The sequence below is a fragment of the Hyaena hyaena genome, unplaced genomic scaffold, assembly GCF_003009895.1.
Source record: "Hyaena hyaena isolate Hyena2069 unplaced genomic scaffold, ASM300989v1 scaffold_1354, whole genome shotgun sequence".
Classification (NCBI taxonomy): domain Eukaryota; kingdom Metazoa; phylum Chordata; class Mammalia; order Carnivora; family Hyaenidae; genus Hyaena; species Hyaena hyaena.
Window position 1 is genome coordinate 309,660 of NW_024081997.1, and position 18,198 is coordinate 327,857.

The window sequence follows — 18,198 nt, forward strand, 5'->3', positions numbered from 1 at the left end:
TAACTAGATATCCACATGTGAAAAAAAAAAGGTGAATCTGGATACATCAGATACTTACATCTTTCACCAAAATTAACTGAAACTAGATTAGATCACAGACCTAACTGTAAAGTGTCAAACGATAAAGCTCTTAGGCGATTAAAGAAGACAAAGTAGGCGAGTCTGTGTTTGACAATGAGTGTTTAGATGCAACACCAAAAAGCATGATCCATGAAAAAAAAATGGATTTGGCAGATTTAATTAAAATTAAAAACTTATTCATTATTCCTAAAGCTTGGAGGCAACCAAGGTGAACGGGTAAACATCCGGACGGTGGAATTCTCACTAAGTGACGAAGGACACGTGCCCTGGAACCACACAAGGACCTAAGGACAGGGAGGAGCATCAGATCATGTCATTAAGTTAAAGAAGCCAGTACACGAGGGCTCTATGCAACAGGATTCCGACCACAGGACGTTCTAGAAAAAGGCGAAACGATCACGACGGCCCCACAACCGGGGCTGCCAGGCTTGGGAGGGAGGGAGGACTTCCACGGTGGTGAGACCGCTCCGTGTGAGCCCGTGATGGTGGACGGAGGACACCAGTGTCTGCCCAGGCCACAGAACACACGCCACCAAGAGTGGGCATGAGCTCAAGCCACGGACTTCAGCCAACAACAAGGGTGCACGCCAGCTCGCCCACACCGGCTCGCCTGCACTGACTTGTCCACACCGGATCGTCCATGCACCGGCTCGCCCACGCAGTGGCTCGCCCGCACTGACTTGTCCACACCGGATCGTCCATGCACCGGCTCGCCCACACCGGCTTGCCCACGCAGTGGCTCGCCCGCACTGCCTGCCTCGCCTGTGCCGGCTTGCCCACACCGGCTCGCCCGCTGGAACACATTCCACACTAATGCACGATGGAATAATGAGGAAGCTGTGGTGGGGGGCTCTATACTTCCTCTCCAACCTTTAAATCCACCTAAAATAGCTCAACATGATAAGACTTACTAATTGCAAACAACCCTCGTCCCCAAAACCAACATGCATGTTTATCTCAGTGATGGAGCTCAGAAGTCTGACGCAGATTTTGGTGGGTGAAACAAGATGTCGGCAGCGCTGGGTTCCTTGGGGAGAATGGTTTTCCTGCATGGAAGGCCACCCACACTCCGGGCTCCCAGACACAACTCCATCCTCAAGGCCGGCGGTGGCTGGCTATGTTTGTCACATCACATCTCTCTACTTGGACCCTTCTGTTCCCCGAGGGACCTGGGCCCACCTCATGGTCCAGGACAATCGCCTAACTTTAAGGTCTGCTGATCAGCAACTTTAAACCCCCTTTCCATGTAACCTGACATGTTTCCAGATTCTTGGGGACCAGGACAGGGACGTCTCTGGGGCTGTCACGCTGGGGGCCATGTCACCGTCACACTATTGTCTTCCCTTATTTGCAAACACTTTCTACGTCCCTCTATCCCTGCGTGGCCTCCTCACAGGACAGTTCCTCACTGACACCTTCATGTCCCTCCCTCCACCTGAGCCTCAAGGTCAGGGTCTGGCTCTCATTTGCCCACAGTACAGGACTAATCAGCACATGATGAATTACTGACACATGCGGACACGGCCAGAGGGGTTCCTGGCACGGATACGATGCACGTTCATTAGATGCTGCAGCCAGTCCTGCTTCGTGCCCGAGAACGCCCAGCACAGAGGACGGCAGACAAGTTCGCTGTGTACCGGCCTGAGGCTCAGGTGAACAGAACGAGGTGGTCACAGAGGCCGGGCATGACAAGGATGGTCCAAAGCCGGCCTGACGCACCGGACTCGAGTCTGGGATCCTGGTGCCAGCCCAGCTCAGCCCCTCCCCGGCTCTGCAGTGCCCACCACGGGGTACGGGGGCACCCTGCCAGCCCCGGGCCCCACGCCTCTGGCCCGAGAGGCAGGCGAAGGCGTCCACGAGCCACACACAGAGCGTCTGGACTTCGGGGTGTGAAACAGTGAGTCCGCCTGAGGTAAAGGCGGCATGTGAAGACGGGCAGGGGAGGCAGGGGCGCGACGAAGGTGGAGTGAGGACCTGGCGGCATCCCTGGCACAGAGGACTCGGGGGAGGGGGGCTCTCTGACCAAGCACTCCTGTTAAAGATGAAATAAAATACTGAGCCCGAAAGAGAGCCTTTAGCAATTTTTCCAACTTCAAAACCCAGCATCCCCGAATCCCTAGCCCGCCTCGCCCGCTCCGGAAATTGGGTTCATGAACCTCGTCATGCACCTGAACCTCCACACCTGAGTGGAGACGGCCAAGTCCCCCTGGAGCCACTGTTTGGCTTGCCAACGGCAGGTCCTGGGATTTGAAACAAAGATTCCATACAGACAAGGATCCTAATTATGAAATTTTGGTTTTCAGGGTGGAACACGACCAGCCGAAAGCTAAGTTAACTTCTGTGTTCTTTAATTTACCCGAAATCCTGTCTGCGGTCCATAGGTCATAGGTGACCTGTTCTGGACCCGTGACAGCTGACAGGTGGATCCTGTGCTTGAATGTCCGCATCCCTTCCCCAGACGTGAGCCTGTGACAGCGGGAACATGTGCTGTCTCTCGGCAGCTTTTGCCCGAGTGCCCGGCAGCGGGACAGGGCTGAATGGCTTTCAGACGCAGGTGACCTTCCAGCCACAGCTGGTCTTGTTTGAGTGATTCTAAGAACGTGGCGATCGTCCAGTGCTGGAAGTACATACGTGCACACACACGTGTACACGCACACAGATACATGTGAGTGTGTGCACGTATGTACACACACTAAAACTAAAAATTATGTTTCTGTAGTGAAAAGAAGTGACTAGAATAAATATGGCTCACTTTGGCCTAACTTGGTCTTTAGGGCTGCTGCAGAATTCACATGTGATTGTGACAGTATTTGGAAATTAAGAAAAGGAAGGCTCAGAGAGTCAATAACTTACTTAAATCCATGGTAAACGGCAGGGAGAGATCAAATGTCTATTATTCGGCCCTGGATGCACCAGAAACCCTAATACCTCCAAGAGCCCTGGGTCCGAACCAGGGCTCGGTCATCTATCAGCCGATCAGTGCGGGGACAAGTCCCTTGACCGTTTGAGACTCCATTTCTGTACTGGAAAGCGGGATACTTCCCACAGCTGTTCTGTCCTGATCTCCAGGGCCGTGCAAACGCCTGTCGGCTGCATTCCGCGTACCGTGTGTGAGTGCCAGTGAAACGTGAACCGTGCATCCTGTGATCTGCTCTTTCCTTTTATGGCACGTATTTAAAAGTTGATTTTGGGGCACCTGGGTGGCTCAGTCGGTTGAGCGTCCGACTTCGGCTCAGGTCATGATCTCATGATTCGTGGGTTCGAGCCCCACGTCAGGCTCCGTGCTGACAGCTCAGAGCCTGGAGCTGCTTCGGATTCTGTGTCTCCCTCTCTCTCTGACCCTCCCCTGCTCACACTGTCTCCCTCTCTCTCTCAGAAATAAAATTTTTTTTTAATGTTTTTTTTTATTTATTTCTAGGAGAGAGAGACAGCGTGAGCAGGGGAGGGTCAGAGAGAGAGGGAGTCACAGACTGAAACAGGCTCCAGGCTCTGAGCTGGCAGTCAGCACAGAGCCCGACGCGGGGCTCGAACCCACGAACCGCGAGATCATGACCTAAGCGAAAGTCGGACGCTTAACCGACTAAGCCACCCAGGCGCTCCTCTCTCAGAAATAAATTTAAAAAAAAAATAAAAAAAAATAATAAAAGTTGATTTTGACACACACTTGTCTGCCACGCCAAAGAACACACAATCTGAAGACAAAAGCAAACCAAACCCCCCAGAGCTGATATTCTGTGTCCCAGTAAATAAGAATGAAGCAGACAGATCTCATTATGAGCAGAATGCGATCTGGGAACAGCCGCCCTTCCAGCTCAGGCCGAACATCCGCAAACTTGATTTCCTGCCCAAACAGAGGACTAAGTGGTGCGGACAAGTCACGTCGCGCAAGGAAGTAACACTCAATATTCCGGGCGTATCCATGGGAGCGCCCCGAAGAAGCACCGTCTGAGACACACCAGACTCTAATCCAGCAGCCGCTATCAGCGGTAATCATTTCTAAATTTCTCCACGGATGTCATTTCAACAAAACAGTCCACAAATCCGCCTGGAGAGAAATTCAGTTAGTGTGTTGTTACCAATGACGGGCATTCATGCTGGCAATTTCCCCGGTGCCCACGACACGCCGCGGCACGGCCATTTCACGCAGTGCTCCCCGAGCCCACGTGTGGCTCCAGCCCTGCCCCAGGGACACATCCAAGGCCAAGGGCTTATTTTTGAAAAATAAATACAGATGTGCCTCTGTGGCTCTTAGTGCAACAGGCGGACAGGCACGGACTGCTCACAGTGTCCGGGCTCCTGACGCCGCACATGTGAGCCCAGGTCAGCAGGGTTGGCCCCGAGCCCCCAACACCTGCCCCGGCCTGGGCTGCTTCAGCAGGTGAGCACATGCACGGGACGGGGTAGGACGTCCATGTCTCTGGAACAGCAACCAGATTTCACCTCACATTTGGCTTGAGATGGCACAGGCCAGGCGGGAGGGGCTCCGTGTGCCCAGGGAGGGGCTCCCTGCCTTTGTAGGGGGGGCAGCCTGTGTACCCTGGGGAGGGGCTCCCTTGCCCATCATCGCAGCTGTGGGTCCACTCTCAGTGTCCTCACTGGCTTTCTGCCCTCACGGCCAAGGCTGGGACATCCTAACAAGCCATCCCGTTCTCTTTCCTAACCTCCAACCCCCCCAGAGGCTTCTCCCCTGCCTACTGCCACAGACTGGGTGTGTGTCCGAGTCACACGTTAAATCCTCACCCCCAGCGTGAGTGCTGACCTCGGGGTGTCCCCCTGGCGAGGGACCTGGGTTGTCCCTGCTCCTCCCAAGAAATGGCCTGTGCTGCATGCTCCCGGCGGGGTCTGTCTCCCAGTCCCTGGAGGGAAGGCACCGGGCAGCAGAGTCCTGCGTCACCCATATACGTGCATGACCCCGCCCTTTCCGAGGCCCTCCCCGTGACCTCCCCCTGTGACCCCCCCCGCCGGGCCCATGTCACGGTCACCTTCCCCTCCCCTGACACCCCAGCTTCCAGGGGCCTGCGGAGAAGACAAGTCACAGGCTCCACGCAGGCCCTGGGGCGGCCGACGTGCCTGGGATGTGCGCACACAGATCCCTGCTCACTCCCACCCGGCCCGCATTTCCATTGTCACGTAGACGTTACTGCTTCCGCACGCTGTCCTGTTACACTTGGCCCACAGCACAGGCGACGCCCTCACCCTCTTGATCCGGTTATGACCCAACTACAGTTTATATAATTTCACAGAGTTTTAAAAATGGGAGTTCCAGCTGCGCTTGCAGATTCTGCACTCGGAGCGAGAGGCAGGGAGCTCCCCGCTGGTACTGCAGACGCCTGGGCCCCTCCGCGCTGCCCTCGCTCTGCAGGCCGGAGGCCCCCGGGGGACCGGTGTACGAAGAAAGAATACGAGTTGGATGTAAAATCGGGGGAAGAGGACATTTTGTGCTGGACGGAGGGTGTCGCCTCAGGCTCACTGTGGACACTTGTCACTTCCAGGGCCTCCCTCCACCTCCTTCCCCGCCGCCTGATCAGGTGCCGGGTCCCCCTCCTCCCTGAAGCGGTCCCCAGGGCAGCGTGTGCTCTCAGCAGTGCCTGCCCGGCTCCGCTCTGCGTGGAGAGGCAAATCTGAACGCTCTGCAGGGCCCCACGCAGCCGTTCTGAAAGCATTTCAAAGAATACATAGAGTTCTGTGTGTCCTTTGGCTAAAAATCTAGTGTTTTGTGGGGGCGCCTGGGTGGCTCCTTTGGTGAAGCGTCCGGCTCAGGTCGTGATCTCACGGTTCATGAGTTTGAGCCTGTGTCGGGCTCTGTGCTGACAGCTCAGAGCCTGGAGTTGCTTCAGATTCTGGGTCTCCCTCTCTCTCTGCCCCTCCTCTGTTCGTGCTCTGTCTCTCTCTCTCAAAAATAACATTAAAAAATAGTGTTTTGTGCATGGTGGGGCTTTAATAAATACTTGAATGAGCAAACACATGGATGGGTGGCTAGGTGGGTGGCTGGGTGGGTGGCTGTCTAGGTGAATGGATGAATGAATGAATAAATGAATTAATGAATGAATGAACAAGTGAACGATGGATTCTGGAGCCCTATGGTCACATTTGTAGCCTGAGACACTGTGCCGGGTTTATTTCTATGTCATCTTGGGAGTGGGATCATGTCCGACTTCCGATGGATCTGTGATTATTCACGGATAACTGAGGAGTGGGTGTGGTTGGGCATCTCTAAGTGAGGAGGCTGTAGCCCTGATGGGGGGGGCTCCCATGGCTCCCTGGAGGCTGGCACGTGCCCAGTTACGAGGGGCTAGTGTGCACACGGACGGCCCCAGGGACTATGCCGCGTGTTTTCGCTGCTGTCCCCCCTGCCACTGCTGTGGGCTGGAAACACACAGGCTTGTTTCCACCCGGGCCCGATCCCCCAGGACCCCCGAGGTGCCCCACATTCTCAGTGAGGATGGCATGGCCACACGCCAGGTCCCAGGCCAGGATCCCCATCACCGGAAGCAAATGAGAAATGTGGATGGCCACTCTCCCCGGGAAACGCTGGCAATGTTCATACTGTCTAATCAGACTTCAGATCAGTGAGGAAAAGGTGCGAGGGCTGGAGACACGTGGTGAGCTGGGGACACGTGGTGGGCTGGGCCTACGTGCGTGGTCATCAGTGGGCTTCCAGAGCCTCTGTGGGGAGGACGGCTCCACTGGACTGACGGCCCTGTGATCTGCCGTTTGTTACTCCTGACCCGCAGTGGGGGCGTTTTGTGGTCACGTTTGCTCTGTTGGGAGCTGCTGGCTTCACTGAAGGGTACACACCGGGCTCTGGGGCTCTGATTTGCTGACCCCAGACTTTAAGGTATCAAGGCTCCAAGTTTAAGAGAGAACCACCATATACTCATGGCTGAAGCAGGTATGCTTTAACCTCCATCCCTAATACCTCTCGTATGCGGTTGGTGATTTGCAAACGGGTGCAGCTGCTCTGAAGACCAGTGTGGAGGGTCCTCAAAAAGTTAGAGACAGAGCTACCCTACGACCCAGAAATTGCTCTACTAGGGATTTATCCAAGGGATACAAAACATTTATTCAAAGCGATACACACACCCCAATGTTTACAGCAGCGTTATCTACAAAGCCAGTGGAAAGAACTCAAGTGCCCATTGACGGATGAATGGATAGAGAAGATGTGGTATATGTACAATGGAATATTACTGAGCCATCAAAAAGAATGCAATCTTGCCATTTGCAAGGACATGGTTGGATCTAGAGTACTATGCTAAGTGGAATAAGTCAGAAAAGACAAATACCATGGGATTTCACTCATTTTGTAGGGGAAAAAAGAAGAGAAGCAAACCAAGAAACAGACTCTTAGCTACAGAGAACACACTGATGTATCACTAGAGGAAGGCTGGTGGGGGGATGGAGGAAATATGTGGTGGGATTAAGAATTGCACTTGAGAGGCACCAGGGGGGCTCAGTCGGTTAAGTGTCTGACTTCAGCTCAGGTCATGATCTCACAGTTCGTGGGTTCGAGCCCCGCGTCGGGCTCTGTGCTGACAGCTCGGAGCCTGGAGCTGCTTGGATTCTGTGTCTCTCTCTCTCTGCCCCTCCCCTGCTTGTGCTCTGTCTCTGTCTCTCTCAAAAATAAACAAACATTAAACAAATTTAAAAATTGCCAGTGGATTGAATTCATGGCCCGTCGGTGCACCGCAGCCCACCATTCGAAACCAGTGTCGTGTCACTATGCACGCAGAGAAACCGGAAACGAAACGCGGATCTCCCACTGGGTTGGGGTCAATCAGACGAGCCCTGTCTTCTGTCACCTTATCTCCCTCCTGATCTATTTCCACCCAAGACCAGTTACTTAGTGCGAAACCGTCTCACACGTGTTTTAGAAGTTGCTGGCCTGACGTGCTCTTACAGAGAAAGGGGCGTCTCAGAAGGCCCAGCTCTGACGTGTGACCCGAAGCCTTTTGCGTGTTGTTGCTTGAATTTGCAAGCGTGTGCACGTGTGTGTGAGCACGCGTGTGTGCAGATATGCGCGTATGGAAGTAGCTTGTTTCCTTACGGCTTTTCTGCGGGAGGGACCGGGGGTGGGGGCAGGCGCCCTGAGAGCCTCGGGAGGGAGGTGGGGGGCCGGGCCCTCACGTGGAGGAGGAGGAGAGCCCCGCGGGGGTCGGGCACCGAGGCTCAACCCCGGGCGGGGCCGCTGTCCTCTCTGGTCTGTCTCCGCACGTCGGGCCGGGCGCCGGCCCGTGTCCCTCACACCCCGGTCCCCGGTGCCCACCGCTGGGAATCACGAGGCCAGAGCCCAACACGATTCCGTGTTTGCCGTTAGCCTCGCGTGTGGCTGCTGGCTGTACCTGGGCGTCCACCTCGCTAGCTTCTGATGAGTACTCGGGTTTGGTTTTGTTTACATGACTTCAAAGCTGAACTAGAAGATTGTGAGTTAAGTGTGTTCTCATCTGTGCTGTTGTTTTCAACAGAAACCCTAGTGCCGGTGCAGGAACTGCGGTTCCCAGGGAGGGGGCTTGGCCCCCGGGCGGCATCTGGCGATGGCTGCAGAGCCACACACGGGCTGGGGCGCGTGCGGGGACCGCGAGCTATGGCCCAGCGGCTCCCCCGCCGCGGGCTCCTGCGCCCCAGTGTCCGCCCTGCGAGGTGGGAAGCCCTGGTCTGGGGCCGCGGGACAGAGAGCAGCAAAGGAGCGTCGGCTTCCAGTACCTTCTCCCACACCCTGCTCCCTCCCCGTCCAGGTCTGAGTTCGTTCGTGGGGCTGGGACAGCGCCTCCCGGCCTGTGTGAGCGCCTACACACCGTGCGCCCTGCCCAGCGCAGCGCACCTCTGCAGGATGGAGACCCAGCCTCAGGGCTGCGCTTCTCTGACCCTCGCCTTCCAGAAGGAGTCCCGCCATACAGGCCGGCGCTGGGGCCCGTGATCAGCACACACTTGTCCTGAGTGTGTCCTTTGACGTCCCTGCTCACACGCTGACGTGATTCGTGCGCTGGGGGCGGCTCTCGGGTGTCCAGGTCAGGGTCAAGAGCACAGGACGCTCAGGCTTCGCTCCCAAACCAGGTGGGCTGACTGGCAGGTGCACACAGGGCGGGCCCTCTGGCGGCCCGTCCCAGCCGCTCACGGGTCACCGAGCTGGGGCCTGGCTCGTGGCTTCTCTCTCTGGGGAGCTTCCCCGCCTTCTTCACCCGGTTCTCTGGTTCCTTGTTCTGCACTGATTTGACGTTCGTTGCAGTTTTAGAGAATATTGTCAGCGCCCCTCTAGCTGCACTGAACTAATTTTCTCTCGCCTATACAGCAGCCTGGTTTGTTTTTTCTACCTCCTCCACTGCGTGGGGCTAAGTCAGGGAGCCCGCTGGGCGTCCGCGTGGGCGTGGGAGCACCCTGCAGACCAGAGAACACTAACCTGTGTTGCTAGGATGAATGAGTGAATGAAGAATGTCTGCGTCTCCCAGAATTTATGTTGATGGCATTGGTGGGGAGGCGGGGGCCTTGGGGTGGTGGTTAGCTCATGAGGAATTAATGCCCTTATATGAGAGACTCCAGAAAGCCCCCTGACCCTGCTGGGTGAGGACTCCTGGGAAGATGGAGCCTATGAGCCAGGGAGGACCCTCACCAGACCCCAAATCCCCGGTACCTTGATCTCGGACTTCAGCCTCCAGAGCAGGGAGATGTAAATGCTGCTGTTTACAAGCCACACAGTCCATGGTCATTTGTTACCGTGGCCCGAACGAGCCGGGACACAGGCATGCGTGCGTGGAGGCATGAATGAATCGATAAAGATTTACTGTTTGAGGAAGGGAACTGACCCAGGGAAAAGACACTGTAATTCATTAGGCAGCAACCAGCCCCGGAAATTGTGCAAGTTAAAAATTGATATTTAGGGTGAAAGCTAGGGAATGCATTTTAGAAATTTAGATGTAAATTCCTAATATCCTAATTTCCACAAATAATAAATATTAGCAATTTAAAAACTAATTTTGATTTCTTTGTATAGAAATGAAGTTTTAACGTGAAATGGTTATATAGCAATAGTCATTTGGAACGCTCCCTTGACTGACACTTAACCTTTCCTGCAGAATGTGAGAGTAACTGCTGCCATCACAGCCTGGGGAGGACTCTTGTCCCCTGTGGCCTCTGGGCTCCCACGGGCACTGGGAGGAAGCCCGATGTCCTGGGTGCGTGGGGGTGAAGGACAGGGGGGCGGGGAAGGACGAAGAGGGGGTTCCACACAGCGCAGGGTGCAGCAAATGAACACACAGTCACGGTCTTGACAGAAACGTGGCACTATATCTACTGTTTCTAGAAACTTCTAGGAATTTCCCTTAAGGGAATATGTGTGGATGTCCATGCAGTTACAAAGCTACATGCCTACAAGATTACCAGGGGTGTTTATGAATTTTTTTTTAAGAAAAAATATTTTCTTTTAGAGAGAGAGAGAGAGTAAGCCTGTGACCAGGGGAGGGACAGAGAGAGAGAGGAAGAGAGAGAATCCCAAGTAGGCTCTGTGATATCGGTGCAGATCCCGACGCGGGGCTGGATCCCATGGCCTGAGATCATGACCTGAGCCAAAATCAAGAGTAAGACGCTCAACTGACTGAACCATCCAGGTGCGCCATCTAGAAAGGGAGTTCTTTTAAAATAAGTTTTGTATAATTAAATACCGTGTGACATGTGTGTGGTTAAATGGCACGCAGACCAGAAATGATAACGGGGGGGGGTTCCCCCACTAGACAAGAATATATCCACACATGTGCGTCTGCCCCACAGAAGGCTGTCTGTGTCAGTAATTATTACTTCAATATTCAAGTACTTTTTAAATTGCACAGCCCCCCCCCCCCATTTTCCCTGTGTCGTGTCTCATATAATAGGTATCGACTGTTCTTTGATCATTTAATCTCGCCTTTAAAAAAATGTTTACTTTACAGTTGACTCACCAGTGTAAAATCTGGGCCAATACTGCAGTCCTCATAAATGCTTATGAATTGCCAACTCTTTACAACCGATTTACACGTAACGTTCAAGAGAACAGTGTCTCGAGAATTACCGGCAGGGAGAGCACTTTGATTTCGGGGTGTCTGAAGGTCTTCCCTCAAACGTTTCCCCTGGAAGAAGTCGGCTTTTCTCGGCTATTGTAGTCATTGTGAAGGTGCTAAATTAATTCACTTTTACTGCTGACTTCAGATTAATTTTAAAGAAACCTTTATCTTCCTAATTTCATACGTTGTATCATGTGAGCCTCACAGCAGGCATCCGTCCTTAATGGGGCCCAGGATGAGCAGAGAGCCGATGGTCCTATTTCTTTACTAAATGATCTGTCACGAAGGACAATTTTAGGAGCTCGCCCCTCCTGTAACCTCGCCACCGCCCTGCAGAACGGGCCACGCGTGGATGTGGGGCAGGAGAATGGGGGAGCCGTGCACTCAAGACAGAAGACCCGTAAGGAGCCATCCGGCTCAGGGGATACGGGCAGAGGCGATCTGAAAAAGAGAAAAAGTCTACAAGTCGCATTTGCTCCTGCTTGGCGACTTCAGCAGCCGTGGGAGCGTGGCCCAGCCCTTCTCTCCCCTCCCGCCGAGCCACCCTCGCTTCCTTCCTGTCCAGGGGGGTCTCATTCGCGCCCTTGACACGGGCGTTCCCCGCCCTGGGGGCACTCGAATCACGCAGGGAACCCCCAGCGCCCCAGCCATGCACCGGACGTCCCTGCACGGGACCGGCTCTCCGTATTTCTAAACACCCCGGGCGGCTCCAGCCCACACGGCAGACACCCAGTGTCCCAGTGAACGGGCTGAGAAGGACGGCCGGGCTCACGGGTACGCGTCCCTGGCTGGGGCCTCCCTGCGCGGGTCCTACTGTCCCCCTTCCCGCCAAGTCCACGCTGCGCTGCCCATCGGCACCTCGCGTGGGAAGACCCGACGTGTGCCTGCCAGCTCCTTGTGACCTACGGTCCCCAGATCCTCGTCTTCCGTTCCGTCCAGAGCCTCTAAACTCCGACTGTTCTTGACTTTCTTGTTATCATCACCTCATGGCCTCACTGGCTCACCAAACACCTTCTGTCCCTAAACAGCACGGAGGTTCCTCGGAACAAAATTAGGCTCCGGCAATTCTGCTCGTGGGCATACGCCCCACACACAGGCAAGGTCCTGAAGGGCTTCTGTACACCCGACTGCGTTGGGCATCGTAGTCTCGAGGCGGAAGTGACACAGTGTCCGCTCAGGGACGAAGGGGCAGCCTAAATGCCGTCTCTCCATTCAATGGAGGGTTATGCAGCCTTAAAAAGGAGGAAATTCTGTCACTTGCTACAATATGGACGACTCCTGAGGACACGCTACGGAGTGAAAGAAGCCAGTCACAGAAGAACAAATACTGCATGACCCCACCCAGACTGGGAACCTAAAATAGCCAAACTCACGGAAGCAGAGGGGAGTGTGGGCCCCGCGGTGGGGGAGGTGCTGGCTCCGGGGTGCGGAGCTGGGTTTGGGAAGACGGGAAGCGTGGGGGTGGGGGTGGGTGACAATCACCCAACACCGTGAGTGTATCCTGCACCCCTGAACGCACACTTATAGAGGGTCAAAATGATAAATTTTATGTTGCGCTTTTTTTACCAACACAAAAAAATACCTCTGTGTGTACAACGCAGCCTGGATCATGCCGCCAGCCAGCCGCTCTGACCCCTCCAGTCGCCCCGTACTTACCCCTTCACGCTCCGTTCACGCGACTCGGAACAAACTGAAACCCCCCCATCTGGGACTCAGCAGTAAGAACACGGGTGGGACCTGTGTTTCCAGTGCGATTCCCACAGTGTTTAGCTTTGTGCCACGGTCTGGTCACCTACGCCTCTCCCGTGGACGCCGTCCCGGCCCAAACAAGGCCAGCGCGCCGTGATTTAGCTGAGAAAAGGCATCTCCCCCGAGGCGGACAGCTCTCAGGGATGCGCCTGCCCCGGACGCTGACCTTCCGGCATCACATCCCCGCCGGCCAAATGTGGCTTAAAGACACACACCCTCCTCTGTTTTGGCCTGTGTGCCCCGTTCTAAGGCTGTCACAGGTAAGGAACTGTCACCATAGGCACCATCATGATCTAAAAATGTTCAGGCGCAGGTGAACCACCGAAGTCCCTGTTTAGACCCGCTTCCTGGTGACAGCTTGTGGTGACGGAGAGCGCCACCGAGTGGAACGAAAAGTAACACAGGCCCGTCCGCATGAGCCAGTTCGCTCTCTAGGGAGAGGCTGGTTTGCATATTTCCGAATGAAGAAAGGCTTGTTTAGAATGGCAAGTTAGAAGTAAATTTCGCAGTTGATCACAAGGAAAATACATTGTCATTCTTTCAGAACTACGCCTGTATTCATAATCTCATTGAAAAAGAAAACTTTTTTTTTTTTTTTGCCTCTAATTTTCTTTAAAAGAAATCACAGCTTTATACAAATGGTCTCTTTCAATTTGCAATATTATTCTTTAGGCCAATCAAATGGGCAATAGGTTCACTGGCTAAAGGTCTGAAATAAATTAAGTAAAATTCAAATTCAAGCTAAATGATCCTTATGTCCCATTATTCGGCCCCCAGGCTGTGACGGCACGGGGCCGCGGTGACCTGGGGGGACAGCCTGGCCATCTTTCGGGCCGTCGCACAGGGCAGGGCGGAGAGCATGGGGACACAGGTAGGCTGTATTTTCTCACTTGCAGTCGGATGTTTAATTTATTCAACAGTTTACGTCTTACAGACACACCAGTCCCTTTTCATGTAAGTGTGATCCACGTCAAGTGACGACGGACAAAGAGGGCACTGGCTGTATTGTGTCTGCGATGGCATAAACATAAAATCTCCGCAGGAAGTACGCTGCGACGGGGGCTCGGAGCTCACGGGCAAGAGAGCGAATGCCCGCACCCGGCCCCCACACCCCGTGTGCCCCGGGCTTGCCCACGCGATCGGCTCTTGCAGGTCAGGTGAAAGAGCTACGTAAAACCATTAATAGAGAGCCCTTCCCTTCCTCAGACCTACTGAGAGCAAGTTTTAGTCACAAAGGAGCAAAGGAGAGAGGAGCCATTTTACACATGTATCGATGATGCTAATAGCTGAAAAATTATTAATAATAATTAGCTGTCTTAGTAATTAATCTGTGAGGATCTGGAGCAAATGCATCCTCACCTATAGCTTATATAATGTTTATAAACATGTAAAATGTTCACCACATCTTATTCAGTTCTTCAAATTAGGATGCGCAAAGTCACATGCTCGCTTAACCCGTTTTTGTGGTGGGAACCACGTCTGTGGGGTGCGGGGACCCCGCCCCGGCCGTGCCCGCCATGTCTGATGTGTGCAGTCACCAGGGCCGAGCTGTGTACTCTACCTAGATCCTCCTCTGCTGGCCCCGGAAAGCTGATGCCCGGCTGGACCAGGTCCCCGCCCTCTTCCTCTGTAAGAGAGAGAGAGAGTCACTCTTTAATACGTTTCAGGGGTGGGTGGTAGTCAGCTCCGCGCGTCCCCAACACTCTGCCCCCCGATGCCCAAACGCGAGAGAGTCGTGCGTGTTTGCTCCGAGGGCCACTGCTCGGAGCTCCCCGCAAGCCGCGCCCTCGGCACGGGCACCCCCTCTGTGAACACAGCTCCCGCACGAAGGTGTCCACCGAGGCAGGGCGCCCGTGACTCCCAGCTGTACCTGGGGCTTGACAAATAACAGATCACAGATCTGAGCTGTTCCGCAGATTTATTAGACTTTGTCTGAGGACTCGGCCACACTCTGCCCGCCCCCCGCCCCTCCAATCCCCAGGGGGCGTTGGGCCACCCAGGAGGACACTTCCTCCCTCGTCCAGAAAGTTCTACGTTGAGGCATCATTCAGCAATATTCAAAGCCTGCAGTTACCATGTTCATGCTTAATATTAGTTAATCTTAAGGTCAGTTTCACCCCCAATATAATTTTGTCTCCTGTTGCAGCACGATGTCCACCCGGTCACTGGCACATACTGCAAAAGCGGACAGGACGTCCTTGCCGTGACATCATCATGTGGCGGTAAAGGGTCCTGGGGGTCATTGAGCACTGCCCTTCCCCCCCCCCAGATGGGGTGGCAGAGGCCAGAGAGATGCAGGGACCTGGGTTCTTGACCCGGCTGGCCCCGGGGAGCTGGGCTGGAGAGGGCTGCTGGCCCCCGCCCTCTGCCGCCGCCCGGGGCCCTGGGCCCTCACACCCAGTCAGAACGACAGGCGTCGTCGGCTAATCTCCACACGGACACAGGCAGCTTCAGGCAAGGGCTCTTCTGGTGATACGTTACGTATGTAATAAATACACATTTGGGCATATATTCCATAATTTTTCCACGTGCATTTATGCAGGCTTCCAATATTCATGAATAAGTGTTACCGCAAATAAATAGTCCACACTTATATCCTGCCAGTAATATTAACTATGGTTAGCCATGCTATTGTCTGCAAAAGGATTCATTCCAGTGCATTGTGAGCAAACCCACGTAGGCTATCACCATCTTCAGTTCTGCAAACCAGCGTTTTCTGTAAGTTTACGGGCTGTTAAGAAAGGCAGACAGAAGACTGGCAGTGACAGGCGCCCCCGAGGCTACAGGCACTTCGCACACAAATCCGCAGTAGAATTCCACGTTATGGGGTCTTCCAGTCGTTGCTTTAAAAGTTACACGTGCCGTACTTTTATATGTGAATAATAAGCGTGTGAACTGGGTCAACTACTTTACAAGAGAGCTTAGTAAAATCATTTAACGTGATTTGACCATGCCCCATCGTCCCACGGAAAGGCGGCGTTGCACGCTTTCCGGCTGTGTTTTCTGGCTCGTGACCGGTCTGCTCCAGAGCCGGCCGGTCAGAAGAGCACGTTAGGCATCATATTAGGCCAGACACGGCAGTGCTCTCGCTTGTTTAGAACTAGAATGCAGCAGAATGCTCACTTCTAATGAAATGCGGTTGCCACGGTGACCGTGCGGGAAGCAGTCCGCATCAGCTGGGGGGAAGGAAACAGGAGAATAAAGCGGAACAGCCAGCCTCCGACTGCAGACCTCGTTCTCGCGCTCAGACACGTGCGTACACAGCAGAAAGCAACGAAGCGTGAGCTTGCACAGCGGACGCGGCGTTGGCCATGGAAATCACACGCACGAGATGCACGAGACACGTCACACACGTAGGCCGCCGACAGAAAGCTCACACGGTGCTCACAGCGCGCTCGCCTGTAGTCACCCTGCACCCAACACGGGGCCCCGACTCTACCTCAGGAACACTCCCCGGGTGACGGTGAGCGGGTTTGAAGGTCAGTCCTGACTTTTAATGGTAGGAATGACTAGCTGCGTATTTTGCCTCCACTCCCATCCTTTATCAGACCATTTTATTTTATTTTTTAAATGTTTTTATTTATTTCTAGGAGAGAGAGAGACAGCGTGAGCAGGGGAGGGTCAGAGAGAGGGGGAGTCACAGACTGAAACAGGCTCCAGGCTCTGAGCTGGCAGTCAGCACAGAGCCCGACGCGGGGCTCGAACCCACGAACCGCGAGATCATGACCTGAGCGAAAGTCGGACGCCCAACCGACTAAGCCACCCAGGCGCCCCAATATCAGACCATTTTGAGGAAGGCCTGGAAGCAAGCTGACCTGGCTAAGCCTTCACAGGTAAAACAACCAGGATACGGGTTGAGCGCGGTTTGCCGTCTAGCAGAAAGGCTTCACTTCAGGTGTGTGTTGTTATAACCAGCGGTTCGTCCCGCCTCACCCCACCAGGCCTTGTCTTTCAGTTTAGAGGTGTTTTTACGATGTCCACACCATCGCACAGCCGGAACCGGAACTGGACCCGGACAGCAGCGCCGCCGAGATGCACGGGCAGCACCTGTGTGCCTGCCGCCCACAGCGCCCACCCTGGGTGCCACTGGACATGCGACGGACGAGCCAAGGGGCGCGGGCCACACATCCCGCTCTGACACCTGCTGTGACAGGCCTCAGCTTCGACTGCCTGTGCTGATCCAGGGACACCCGCCTGGTCCAGGGACACCCGCCTGGTCCAGGGACACCCGTCTCATCCAGGGACACCCACCTGCGCATGTCTGTCTTCTGCACTGTCTGCGCCCTGCCTCACCGAGGTCACCGAGATGCCAGCGTGGCGGCATTGGGCCAGCGGCTCTGCTTGCTCTGCTCCGAGACCTTCTGAACACACTGACTATAAGCCGCCTGGACTTAGCGCCCTGGTTTGCCGCCGTCCACAGCCGGGAGGGGCCGGAACGGCACAGGCTGAGGCGTGAGATTACTCCATGCTGGAAAACGAAGTGCCCGTCTGAGGTCACGTGAACATGTCCATCACGGTTTCTTAGCAAAAATAAGAACGTGCCGCAGACCGAGATGTTTCGGAAACCCTCCACCCACACATTTAAATGTGCGCAATGGACTCGGTCTTTGCTCCCGTGGCCCTGAAGGGACGCCCACAAGCTGTGACACGGGTGCCCAGCGCACTCTGACACGAGATCCAGTTGCTCCCGCTCCCGGGGGGCGAATCTAATCAGGCCTTTCTGTGGCTCTGTGTCCGCGGTGCTTCCCCAGAGCCGGCCGTTAACTCTGCGTGCGCGAGGAGGGTGTCTCGCTCCCCCCCGTCTCTGGAATCACCTGCAGACTAGGTAGGGGCCTGAGACGCTCAGTAAACACGGTGTCACTGCCATTCCAAAGGGGAGTCACAGCTCCTCCTCCCCCTCCGCCCCCGTCACCACAGCGGTGACAGCACCGTCAGACTCGCTGGAAGGGAAACTCGGGCAGCATGGCGTCCGCCCATGGCTGGTCCCACAAGCAAGGTCAGCTGGTTGCAGCATGGACATTTTCTGATGAGGAACCTGAGGCCCAGAGAGGCTGAGGACACGAGCTGAGGACACACAGCCCCCGGCAGCCCCGGCTGGATCCTCTCTCTCTGTCATCCCTGGGTGCATTCAAGCCTCTGCCATGACTGGTGTCCAATTCAGACGTGCTTCTGCCCTGCCTTCCTCGAGAGGAAGCCCACGGCCTTGGGCTGGGATTGGAAAGAGGTGGACCCCCCCGAACAAAGGGGTTGGAGAGGGGAGAGAGATGGTTTGGGGCTCGAGGGTGCCCAGGCAGACCAACTTCCAGACGAAATCCAACATTCACGGAAGTCGGTGGAC

The 18,198-nt window shown here is 54.8% G+C and overlaps 1 protein-coding gene across 1 annotated transcript in view; it reads right to left on the minus strand.

Moving 5' to 3' along the window:
• The window catches only part of DLGAP2 (DLG associated protein 2), a 176,424-nt gene that overhangs the window by 136,212 nt on the left and 22,014 nt on the right, over window positions 1-18,198 (minus strand). Inside the window, exons 9-10 of the mRNA XM_039223525.1 lie at window positions 16,844-16,915; window positions 14,422-14,487 (exon numbers count right to left, since the gene is read on the minus strand). Of these exons, the coding sequence (XP_039079456.1) occupies window positions 14,422-14,487; window positions 16,844-16,915 (138 nt within the window). The remainder of the gene's footprint in view (window positions 1-14,421; window positions 14,488-16,843; window positions 16,916-18,198) is intronic.